This window comes from Heteronotia binoei, chromosome 13 (genome assembly GCF_032191835.1).
Source record: "Heteronotia binoei isolate CCM8104 ecotype False Entrance Well chromosome 13, APGP_CSIRO_Hbin_v1, whole genome shotgun sequence".
NCBI lineage: Eukaryota > Metazoa > Chordata > Lepidosauria > Squamata > Gekkonidae > Heteronotia > Heteronotia binoei.
This window is the reverse complement of record NC_083235.1, coordinates 50,665,674-50,678,388: the sequence shown is the minus strand read 5'-3', so window position 1 is coordinate 50,678,388 and position 12,715 is coordinate 50,665,674. Positions and strand designations below refer to the sequence as shown.

General features: G+C 43.8%; 1 protein-coding gene across 2 annotated transcripts in view; it reads right to left on the bottom strand.

Moving 5' to 3' along the window:
* The window catches only part of ARSG (arylsulfatase G), a 139,256-nt gene that overhangs the window by 28,751 nt on the left and 97,790 nt on the right, over positions 1–12,715 (bottom strand). For both annotated transcript variants that reach the window (XM_060253080.1, XM_060253081.1), the window contains exon 9: positions 6,250–6,358. In XM_060253080.1, coding sequence (XP_060109063.1) covers positions 6,250–6,358 — 109 coding nt within the window. The remainder of the gene's footprint in view (positions 1–6,249; positions 6,359–12,715) is intronic.

The following is a 12,715-nucleotide window of genomic DNA, read 5'->3' as shown; positions in this document are numbered from 1 at the left end:
CAGGGGTGGGGCGATCCTGGATTTGGTCCAAAGTAATGCCCAAGACTTGGTGAGAGATGTAAAGGTGATCGCACTGCTTGGGAGCAGTGACGATAATGTTATTGATTTCACCATTGGTATAAATAGGGAGTTGCCCCAAAAGACCAGCACAACCATGTTTAACTTTAAAAGGGGTAAATTCTCTGAGATGAGGAGGCATGTGAAGAGGAAACTGAAAGGAAAGGTAAATACAGTCAAAATCCTTGGGAAAGCTTGGAGGCTATTTAAAACTACAATCCTAGAAGCTCAGATAAAATATATACCACAAGTTAGGAAAGGCACAAACAGGTATAAGAAAAGGCCTGCATGGTTAACAAACAAAGTAATGTAAGCTGTAAAAGGTAAAAAGAACTCCTTTAAATGGTGGAAAGCTAGTCCAAGTGAAATTGATAAAAGGGAACACAGGCTGTGACAAATCAAATGCAAGACTGTGATCAGGCAGGCAAAAAGGGACTATAAGGAGCATATTGCAAAAAACATAAAGACCAACAATAAAAATTTCTCCAAATATATTAGAAGCAGGAAACCAGCCAGGGAGGCAGTGGGGCCCTTGGATGACCAAGGAATAAAGGATTACTGAAGGAGGATAGGGAAACAGCTGAGAAGCTGAATGCATTTTTTACCCCAGTCTTCACTGTGGAAGATGAGAAGTGTTTGCCCGCTCCAGAACCGCTAATTTTGGAAGGGGTGTTGAAAAACCTGAGTCAAATTGAGGTGACAAGAGAGAAGGTCCTACAACTGATTGATGAATTAAAAACTAATAAGTCACCAGGTCCAGATGGCATACATCCAAGAGTTCTGAAATAACTCAAAGTTGAACTTGTGGATCTCCTGACAAAAAGATATAATCTTTCATTGAAATCTGCCTCTGTTCCTGAGGACTGGAAGGTAGCAAATGTCACCCCCATCTTTAAAAAGGGTTCCAGAGGAGATCCAGGAAATTACAGGCCAGTCAGTCTGACTTCAATACTGGGAAAGTTGGTAGAAAGCATTATCAAGGACAGAATGAGAAGGCACATTGATGAACATAAGTTATTGAGGAATACTCAGCATGGGTTCTGTAAGGGAAGATCTTGCCTCACTAACCTGTTACAGTTCTTTGAGGGGGTGAACAAACATGTGTACAAAGGGGACCCAATAGATGTTGTTTACCTTGACTTCCAGAAAGCTTTTGATAAAGTTCCTCATCAAAGGCTCCTTAGTAAGCTCGAGAGTCATGGAGTAAAAGGACAGGTCCTCTTGTGGATCAAAAACTGGCTGAGTAATAGGAAGCAGAAAGTGAGTATAAATGGGCAGTCTTCGCAGTGGAGGACAGTAAGCAGTGGGGTGCCGGAGGGCTCAGTACTGGGTCCCATGCTCTTTAACTTGTTCATTAATGATCTGGAATTGGGAGTAAGCAGTGAAGTGGCCAAGTTTGCAGATGACACTAAATTGTTCAGGGTGGTGAGAACCAGAGAGGATTGTGAGGCACTCCAAAGGGATCTGTTGAGGCTGGGTGAGTGGGTGTCAACATGGCAGATGAGGTTCAATGTGGCCAAGTGCAAAGTAATGCACTTTGGGGCCAAGAATCCCAGCTACAAATACAAGTTGATGGGTTGTGAACTGGCAGAGACTGACCAAGAGATAGATAACTCACTGAAAACATCAAGACAGTGTGCGATTGCAATAAAAAACGCCAACGCCATGCTGGGAATTATTAGGAAGAGAACTGAAAACAAATCAGCCAGTATCATAATGCCCTTGTATAAATCGATGGTGTGGTCTCATTTGGAACACTGTGTACAAGTCTGGTCACCGCATCTCAAAAAGGATATTATAGCATTGGAAAAAGTGAAGAAAAGGGCAACTAGAATGATTAAAGGTTTGGAACACTTTCCCTATGAAGAAAGGTTAAAATGCTTGGGGCTCTTTAGCCTGGAGAAATGTCAACTGCGGAGTGACATGATAGAGGTTTACAAGATTATGCATGGGATGGAGAAAGTAGAGAAAGAAGTACTTTTCTCTCTTTCTCACAATACAAGAACTCGTGGGCATTCAATGAAATTGCTGAGCAGTCAGGTTAAAATGGATAAAAGGATACCAATTAGACTTGCAGTTGCTGGTAGCCATTAGGGAGCAGGAGGGAAGTTCAAACCCTCCAATAGTTTTGGGAGCAGGAGGAGTTTTGGTGTATATAACCAGGCTGAGGCCTGAGCATTGCATGTAGGTTCTTACTGAAATCACTCAATAAAACGAGTTGACCACTATGACTAGCATCTGTCTGCATATCGAACCCAGTATTTAATAGGTTGCCCCAAAAAACATAAAAAGCACCGTCAGCTTAATTCTCCTTGAGAACAGAATTGATCATGGTAGCTTCATAACACAATGTGAAGTTTCATTGGTTCCCTGTTTAACAGGCTGCTGTGTCTGCTTGGGCCTGGCAGATAACAGCCTTGCTATACGCAACCACCTTTGCATTACCCAACTGCAGTGCAAAAGCTGGGTTATGTACTTGAACATATGAACATATGAAGCTGCCTTATACTGAATCAGACCCTTGGTCCATCAAAGTCAGTATTGTCTTCCCAGACTGGCAGCGGCTCTCCAGGGTCTCAAGCTGAGGTTTTTCACACCTATTTGCCTGCACCCTTTTTTGGAGATGCCGGGGATTGAACCTGGGACCTTCTGCTTCCCAAGCAGATGCTCTACCACTGAGCCACCGTCCCTCCCTGAGGGACTTGCAGCTCCTTCTTCAGATCAGCTGGCATGGTTCTGGTGATGGTTAGCAGCCATACTTTGAATGCCAGGGTCCCTCACCCAAGAACCTTGCATCACAAGATTGACATTCAAATCCCTGCAGGGCCATCAGGAAGCCCATCAGTTGGCCTTGGGAGCTGTTAGTTCAGAGGGTTACCTTGAAGCTAAAAATTATGTACTGTAGTCTGTGCTAAGCCCAGGCAATGGGCCAATGATAACTCATTTGAGCACTACTTTACGTGATGACTGAGGCTAATCCCAAGGCAAGGACCCCAGGTTTCGCCTTTAGTTCCTTTCTGGAGTAATATATAATATATTACCTAGTGACATCAAGGAAACATACTCAGCTTTTTGTGATGGCAAGGACAGGGACACAGAAGAGCCTTGCTATACTTTGCATTGTTTGGATAAGGAATGTCAAATGCTTAAAATAATCTCTCAGAACATTCTCAACCGGAGAGTAAAAATTATTAAACTCCTGTGACACATCACCTTGGTTTGGATGCCATGGTAAAGTTCTGTTAACAGAAAGGGGTTATTTTTTATTGCCCTGCTCCTGCTGCAACTCCCCAATTCCTCCATCCAGCTACTTCTGAGCATTTGGAGCACTTTGGATTGCAGCAGGAGGGAGAAGACACAGAAATCCTGTTTTACTGACACAAATGCATTCTATTATTGGACATTTATTGTAGGACCCAAACCCTTGAATGCCTCCATAAGACAGGGTGTATGTGATGGGAGGGCAAGTAAAATTGTCCACCCATGGAGACATGGCTCAGGTTGCTGTAGGAGACTAGTTGTCATCAGCAGGGGATTTGTCCTGAGGACCTCCAGGTTTTAATCTTTATGTGAAGTCCTTGGGAGAAATCATTAGCAATTTTAAAGTAGATTGTCATCAATATAATGACAACAAAAGGCTTTATATTTCTCCATCCAAACCCTACCTGCCTGGAGGTGGCATCCAGAGGCCCACACTTACCAACGTGGCTGGAATGTCAAGACTTTGAGTCAAGGAATAACACAGTCCAATAGTTCAGCAGTTTATTCCATAAGCATCCTAAGGCAGTACACCATCTTTGCTAAGACTGACGTCTTAGCCCAGGGACTCTCCTTTAACCCCTCGCCCCAACCGTTACATTTTCAAGAGCAAGCTCAGCAAAAGCAGAGCAGGAACCGGGGTTTTGGTGGGACCCCCTCCCACCCCAAGTTTAAGAGTCCAGGTGTCTAATCTATGCTTCCGTAGCACCTGACCTTAGAGAGGCTGGTGGAAATAGCTTGACTAATACGTTCCCAAGATAAGCATGCAGAGAGATGAGCTAAGTAAGAATGCACCCAGGCAAAATGGTTACAGTACAAAAAGCATGGCAAGAGGAATACAGTGGAGGTGACTCTTGACATGGAGGCTGTACAGCCACCCAGCAATACCACAAGGCCTCATCCAGGCCCAAATAATCCTGGGGGGTGTAGCAACAATAAAGGAGGCAGGATGTGGCCCAGTCCAATAGAGGGAAGGTCTAGGCAGGGAGGACAGATCCAGGGGAGAGCACCTGGTGGGATGAAAAAGGAGATAGGCAGTTCCAGCCTCACTACGCCCAAGAAGTATTGAAGCAAGCTTCTTTAAAGGAGGCCAAGGGGTGGGTCAGGGGGTGTCCAGAACCAGGGAAAGCCCCATTGGCTCTAGGTCCAGGCTGAGTACAGGAGGGGTGTCAAATTTATTTGTTATGAGGGCTAGATCTGATGTAAATAAGACCTTGCGAGCTGGGCCATGTTTGTTATAAAACCTAATGCCAGGTAGCAGATATACAAACTTTATAAAAGACACAAACAAATACAATTAAAGCCTTTATATCTCTCCCATGTGATCAAGGGAACTGGACAAAGGAAGCTATGACTCTTTCCCTCCCTCTCCAGGGGATGGAGGGGGCAGAGCCTCAGCCAGTAAATGGAAAAAAGGCTTGGCTCAGTAGATCTGCTGTGCAATTGAGAAAGCCTGGCAAAGTAAGCTCTTCCTCCTCCCCAAGGGAGGAGCCTCAGCCAATGGAGAAAATAGAGGCTTTGCTCTCTAACTCCTGTGCAATTGAGCAAGCTCGGCAAAGTGAGCTGTGACACATAAAGAAGAATGAGAGAGGGAGAAGCAAGCAGACTTGCTCCCAGGCCTGATAGGAACCCTCACGGGCCTGATAGGTTTCATTGATCTATCATGGATGATAGCTGTAAACAACTATGCTCCAGGAACTTGACCAATTCTTTTTAAGCCATCTAACTTACATCACTTTTTAAGCCATCTAACTTACATCACTAACTAGAGGCATCACCAAATGTTGTTGTGACAGTGAATTTCATACATACTTTATTCTTTTTTCATTTTTTATTTTGCGCAAAAGCAAAATTGTTCTCGTTCTGCAATATAAAAATAACAAACCAAAGACATATATTGTTTTTTGTTAAAGATGTCAGTTTATTCTCTGTTATTTGTATATTGCAAAATGTTACTCTGTGCTGCAAAATACAACTCCAGACAAGTCCTGAATTCCATCATCACCACTTCATCTTCATCTCTGGTAAATGTTTCAGGAAAAAATAAAAATAGAAGTTTTTTTGCAAGTATCATTGCAAGCAATTTTTTCCCAAGGGTGTCAAGAGTTCTGAAGAGCATCAAGACAAATTCACTGTGATGTACCCCCATACCTAATCTGATATCATATCACCAGACCCAACCCAAACATCATATGAAATCACATAATATGCCCAATTACAAGGCCCTTTCTCTCAGCAGTCCTGATTTCCACTGACTGCTAACACTCCTGGCCATAAAGTTACACTAGCTCCTCTATAGCAGTGCAGCATGAGAACGCTAACACAGAAACATGCACAAAGACACACGGAAGACAATGTCTCTAGCAGGCTGTCTGGCTTAGTATGCAATATCCCTAAAAGGCTTTATCTATCTGCACAAAATTAGCAGCACCATAACAGTTATGAAAGATTACTGGTGGACAGAATTCCTATTTTATGACATGCCTGCTTTGAAACCTTTATCCAAACAAACATTCATTTGTTTACTTTTGATCACTTTCAAACTCAGTTTTCCAGGAAAAGGATCTCAGAACGCACAGCTGTTACTTAGTCAATAACACCTTCAAATACCATGAAAAAAAAAGAAAAAGACCTTCCTAAATTCTTATTTGAAGCTGTCATACTGGTTGTACACAGTGGTTTGCTTAAAGCTGTGGATAAGAAAACAGAGGTCATTGTTGGTTAACTCAAGTCAAGCCCCTGATTTGTTCTTACGAAATGACATTCCCTTCCACTCTCAGAAAAACATGTTCTCTGCAGCTCTGATGCAAGAAAGGACAGTTCAGCATTCTTATATTTGCCACAGCTCTGGATTTGGCCCTACTCCTCCCTTTCTGGCTGGCTAATAAAAAGGGCCTCATAACAACAGTCCAGAACAACAACAATTTTGTTTACCTCAATATCATATGACTCGTCACATTTGCTGGGATCTTCCCCGCCCAATAGGCTATTGTGGGAACGCGGTGTCCCCCTTCCCAAGTCGTTTGCTTTGCTGAGCTGCCATCTGTGAAATTACAGGAGGAAAAAAGTATTTGCAGAAGCTTGTCTGCCAGAAGCCTTTCCCTCTTACGAGCCAAGATTGCAAAATAAAACAATCATTCAGAGTCAGGAGGACAAGTCCTTTTCCAGAAGGACAAGCAGTCCATTAGGGCATGGAGAGAGGTGCCAAATGAAAAACATAAACAGCGCGGCAAACCTACTGACCACATAGGTTTCTTCCATGCTGCCTGTTTATTCAGGACTGGCAGCATTTCAGTATGAGAGCTATGCAGTGCTAAACTTGGGATATTTTTAGCCTTCTGAACACAAGGAGATTCCAAAAGACTGCAAAACATTGCCATGATGCAGTAGGCAGCATGCCACATTTGGGCCTGATTTTAGGCAAGTCCCTGTCTCAGTTCTGTAAAAGGAAAATAAAAACTACATATGTCAAAGAACAAGGATGAAGGCATATGAGATACAAAACTATATAGTAGCATTACAAATACTAGTAAATCACACATATAAAAGCTCAATAAAATCAGTAGCTAGGCAAGACTACACAGATAAGCAAGTGCAGCAGGTTCTCTAGCCTGTTGCTGGTCTGGAAAGTCACTGGCACCCCCCCAGCAGTGATGGCAACTATGATGGAGGGTCATGGCTGAGAGAAGTGCCTTGCCTTGGATTGGGCTTGACTCCTTCCCCTTAGTAGCAATGGAAACACTAAAAGCTGCTGCTGAGTTCAAGAAGCAAAGAAACGAACAAGAACATCTAAAGGAGAATACCAGGTGGCTTACATTCCATCTTAACTATCTTTTTATTCACCATTCAGGACAGACACACACGTATTTCTAGTGCATTTGGCACAGCAATGAAAAAGTACATAAATGCATATTGTGATGCAGCAGGAGAACAGGAAACATTTCAGACAATTTTCAGTTTGCTTATGTATCTAGGATCCAGGGACTAGGTGGAAGTGGGTATGTTCAAGTTCGTCCACGTCTTGTTTGCACAACCATGTTTGGAAACTTTTTTTGTGCATAGAGCTGTTAGAACTAGATTGCCGTAACACTTATACAGCCATGCACCTACTAAGATGGACTTAAACAAGAAATAATCCTTCCTGCCAGCATGGTAAATAAGTCTCCCCCACCATGCTCATTTACAATGATTTAGTGATGTTGTTTTTCTGACAAGCCTTTACTGTGGGGTACCTTGAATAAGACTCTAGAGAAAATGTAATTTAATATACTGTGAAGTTAAATTTTATTTTATGATATGCCAGTCCCTTGATGAGCTGCCTGAGGAAGGATTGATTCCGAAAGTGGAAGGAAGCAGTGGTCCAGTTGCAGCCACACCTGCTTGGGAATTACTGGACTTCAGGAAGTCCTACAAGCAAAGAAAGAATATTGCACATCGTCTTTAAAATGGACTGTAAAATACTTCTTGATTAATATGTGAATATACTGTGGTTAAACATTGTTTTTCAATATATTAGTAAAAACTCTCACAGAGTGTTTAATAATCATAAGCTTTACTTTCCTAGAGTTGCCAACTGATCAGAAGAAAATCTGATATGCAGGAGTACCCAACGTGGTGCCCATGGGCAACATGGAGCTTTCTGACACCTTTCCTGGCACCCATCAAGTGTTTTTTCCCTCCTTCTCCCTCCTCCCAAGTGTTTTTAAAATGTAGATGGGGCCAGGTGGACTTTTACCCAGCAGGCTTTCTGACTAGCAAGTGGAGAGCTGATTGGCTTTTCAGGTGTTTTTTAAAATGGCTTTGGCCACAGCTGTCTCCACAGCACTAAATGACTAAGGGTAAGCAGCGTGCAAGCAAGAATAGTTTGTTGCCAGATCTGAAGTGGTTATGGGTGAGAACAAAATGGCATAGTTTGATGAAAAAGTTAGCTGTGTTGTTGTCAGAAATCATATTTCTTATGGCTTGTTTGCTGTAGTGATTAGGAGTATTAATCTGAGAGAACCAGGTTTGATTCCCCATTCCTACAAATGCACCTGGTGGTGTGACCTTAAGTCAGTCCCACGTTCTCTCAGAGCTGTTCTCTCAAGAGCAGTTCTTGAAAGAGCTCCCTCAGCTCCACCTACCTCACAGGGTGTCTGTTGTGGGCAGGGGATGGGGAAGGAGACTGTAAACTGCTCTGAGACTCCAAGTGAAGGGCAGCATATAAATACAATCTCCTCTTCTTCTTGTAATCCATTTTAGTGTGGGATGCTAGTGTACAGAGATTCCACATCCATGTTGACTAAAATAGTATTCTCTGGAGGGTTAATCAAAGATTGTATTTTCCTCAGAAACTCTGTGGTGCCGCAAACATAACTGTTCATAGCATAGGGTTTTAGAACAGAGTCCACAGATCCAGATTGAGAGGAGACAAATGGAGTGCAACAAGTCTCTGAACAATTAAGAATACCCTTACACATTTGTCTCCAATTTTGACATATTTATTGCTTCACTATTCCCCCCTTTAAATCCAAACAAATGGAGACCTAATGACCATATAAACTTAGCTTGTTATTGCTGTTTAGCCTCTGCATAGCTCAAGACTTCTTCATTAATGCTAATTTGCCGTTCACCTATGCAGCGACATCTGTCTCTCTACTGTTAACTTTCATACCTTGAATAAAACTTTGTCATTTTGTGTTATCTTGTGCTGCAAGTGAAGTAGTCCTAAAGTCATTGCAGCCTAGATGGTCTTAATCTGTATTATCATAATGCTGTGGGCTTTTTCAAACTACCATTGAGCCTGTGGTAGCCTCTAGAAATTACTTTTGCTATTATGGTGGTTCCTGCTTGTGGTCAGGACATACAGATGTGGTGCTTTTGTGCACCACTGTGCATCTGTATTATTCCTCAATTTACAGTGGCATGCAAATGGATTTACCTTGGATTTGGCAGCCACTGCAGAGAATTACTGAATTGTGGGAAGGGAGAGAACATGAACCGTGATTATAAGAAACCTTCACAAGTTTAATGGTTCTGTGTATAGATCCATGCTTCCTGCCCTTTTCCAGCTAATTGTGCCCAGGGCCGGCCCTCCCACTAGGCAAACTAGGAGGTTGCCTAGGGCGCCAAGAGCCGGGGAGTGGCAAACTGAGCTCTTGTGCCCCCACTTTGGTGGCCCAGGCAAGCGCTTAGCTTGCCTCCCTCCCCCCTCCCGCCGCCGCTAGCCCCCTCCGGGCCACAGCCCCCCGCCCCCCTCCAGGCGCTCTGCTCACCTGCCCGCCAGCTTTTAGCGGCGCTGCTCCGCTCGCTCCCTTCCCTCTGCTCGCCAGCTAAAAGTAAGTTTAGCTGGCTTTGCAGCTCGCACCTGTGCATTTTGTCTTTTAACAAAACACGCAGGTGCGGGCTGCTCGTTGACTAAGCTTACTTTTAGCCGGCGAGCCCCAGGGGAAAGGGATCAAGTGGAGCACAACCGCTTTTAGCTCCAGGGGGGTGGGGCACAGAGCTGCAGGGCGGAGCCTTGGGGGGGTGCCAGGCAGCAAGTCTGCCTAGGGCGCCCCAGGGCATCAGGCCAGCCCTGATTGTGCCACAGTTCATGAAGTATATTAGTCAGGAAAAGGAACTCTCATTCCACTGTCCCCCCCCGCCCCCGCCCACCATGTCAAGGCGATTTAGCCGACCAGTTTATCAGCGGTTCAGACTATGTACTGTATGAACCTGCTTCTTATCATGACCACTTAGGGTTGCCAAGTCCAATTCAAGAAATATCTGGGAACTTTGGAGGTGGAGCCAGGAGACTTTGGGGGCGGAGCCAGGAGCAAGGGTGTGACAAGCATAATTGAACTCCAAGGGAGTTCTGGCCATCACATTTAAAGGGACAGCACACCTTTTTAAATGCCTTCCTTCCACAGGAAATAATTAAGGATAGGGGCACCATCTTTTGGGGCTCATAGAATTGGACCCTCTGGTCCAATCGTTTTGAAACTTGGGGGGTATTTTGGGGAGAGGCACTAGATGCTATATGGAAAATTTGGTGCCTCTACCTCAAAAAACAGCCCCCCCAGAGCTCCCGATACCTGTGGATCAATTCCCCATTACTCCCTATGGGAATCGTTCTCCATAGGGAATAATTGCTCAGTAGACATTTTCCTCCCCCCCCCCGCCGCTTTCTGATGACCTTAAAGCGGGGGGGGGGGAGGGCCTCCAAACCTGGGGATTGGCAACCATCTCTCTCTCTCTCATACACACACTTACTGGGTCTGGTTCCTCCACAACGACATCTGAAAAGAGCAGGGGCTACACTGTGCTCTCTCTCTCTCTCTCTCTCTCTCACACACACACACACACACACTTAGTTGCTCTGAAACGGAAGCAAAGCAAACTGAGGGACTGTGCTGCTGACCCTTTCCATGAAGTACTTCCTGCTCAACTTTAAAGACACACACACACACATTTTGAAACAGACCTGTTCGCAGGTTTCTAAACCTGCCCAAGATCTAGAGGTGCATGGTGGCTGTGGGAGCGGGGAGAAGCCTGTAAAACCGGGGGATCCCCCGCTGGAACCTGGGGATTGGGAAGCCTATGACCACTGGTGGTGACTCGCTAGAGTGTTAGGCAGAGGCCTTCTGAACTACAGAGTAACTTGGCCTTTGTTTATAGACTGGAACTATTGCTCCGCCCAACTGACCTTCATGTGACATATGAAGAAAGACACACCAAATGGGTCCCATATCATCTCCACTGGTAATTTTCTAATTTTTTTCAAGGGGTATATTTTTATTTCTTTTTTGTCCTTAAAAGGGAATACTGTTTCTGTCAACTCTCAGGTTTTCCTCAAAAGCCTTGGTTTTTGTAATTTGATGCATTAGAATGCTTATGCAACACTGGATTACTGAAATTATAGTCTTTGAATATGGATTATGATGTGGCTCTGTACTTTGACAGAATCAGTGCAAGAAAATGTCCCTGTTAAAACACAGGAATTACTGTGTTCTGTATCTTCATGGGCACTGTGCAGCAGAACAGTTACAGGCCACTGTCATATCGCCTCTAATGGGATCTGAAAGTTGGACTGAGTTTGTTTCACTTAACCCATTGTAGATTTATTCAAAGCGGAATCTTTCATGTCTTTAAACACACCCACCCACCCCAAAACCCCATCCAATTAAGTACAAAAAAACCCCAAATAGATCTCTGTATATTGTACATATACAAGTTGAACAAAGCAGGAGTCAACTTGCACCTTTAAGACCAACCATGTTTTATTTAGAACGTAAGCTGTCATGTGCTCTCTAAGCACACTTCATCAGACGAGGGGATCAGGTATATCTGATGAATTGAACTCGTCTGATGAAGTGTGCTTAGAGAGCACACGAAAGCTTACATTCTAAATGAAACTTGGTTGGTCTTAAAGGTGAAACTTGACTCCTGCTTTGTTCAGCTGCTTCAGACCAACACGGCTGCCCACCTGGATCTATGTACATATACAAGGGCACTTAATATAGATTGGTGTTTATCAGACTATATACCTTATGTTATTTACAATCCGCCTTTCTCTCTGGGATTCAAAGCATATTACAGATAGTTGGTCAATACAATCAACAAAATGGAACATTCAGTAACTACTACATTCAGATTTTAGATGTCTGCACTCTGTAACCACCAGAAAGAACTGAAGCACAGAATAAGTATTCACATGACACATAAAGCAGTGCAGAAATTACATAATAGGATCCTACTTACAATACGCTATACACAGAAGTATAGATGACAGTCTCAATCATTTATCCAAATAAGTTTGTGAATCTTTTTGTACAAAGCAATCCTATTACCTGCACAAAAAGGCCCTCAAGAGTAGTTCAGTTTTGCACAGTTTGTGGAAGGCCAGGAGAGTGGGAGCTTTCCTGACCTCCTCCTGCAGGCCATTCTACAAGGCAGGAACCTCAATGGGGAAGGCAGTTGTTGATTTTGCGTATTTGTCCTTGCTGGGGGAAAGCGTAGATGACTGGGGAAAGCAATGGCAAATCACCCTGTAAGAAGTCTGCTATGAAAATGTCATGATGCGACATCACCCCCGAGTCGGAAATGACTGGTGCATGCACAGGGGACTACCTTTACCTGCAAAAGCTCCTGCTGGCAAGAGCGAAGTGTCATGATGGAACACAGGGAGAAAGGTGATTCCACAAATAAAAGGGGCCAAGGCCATGAAGGGTTTTGTATGTGATAGCCAATATCTTAAATTGAGCTTGGTAACAAATGGGTAGCCACTGGAGTGTCTGCAGAATGGGAGTAATGAGCATGCTCTGCCTAGCACTGCTATGCCAGAGCATGCCATATAATACAGCCAAACTGATCTGAAATATTATCTGTATTATAGGCCCTATGATGTATGGGGAAATTATGTTTACCTGATTAATTGAAC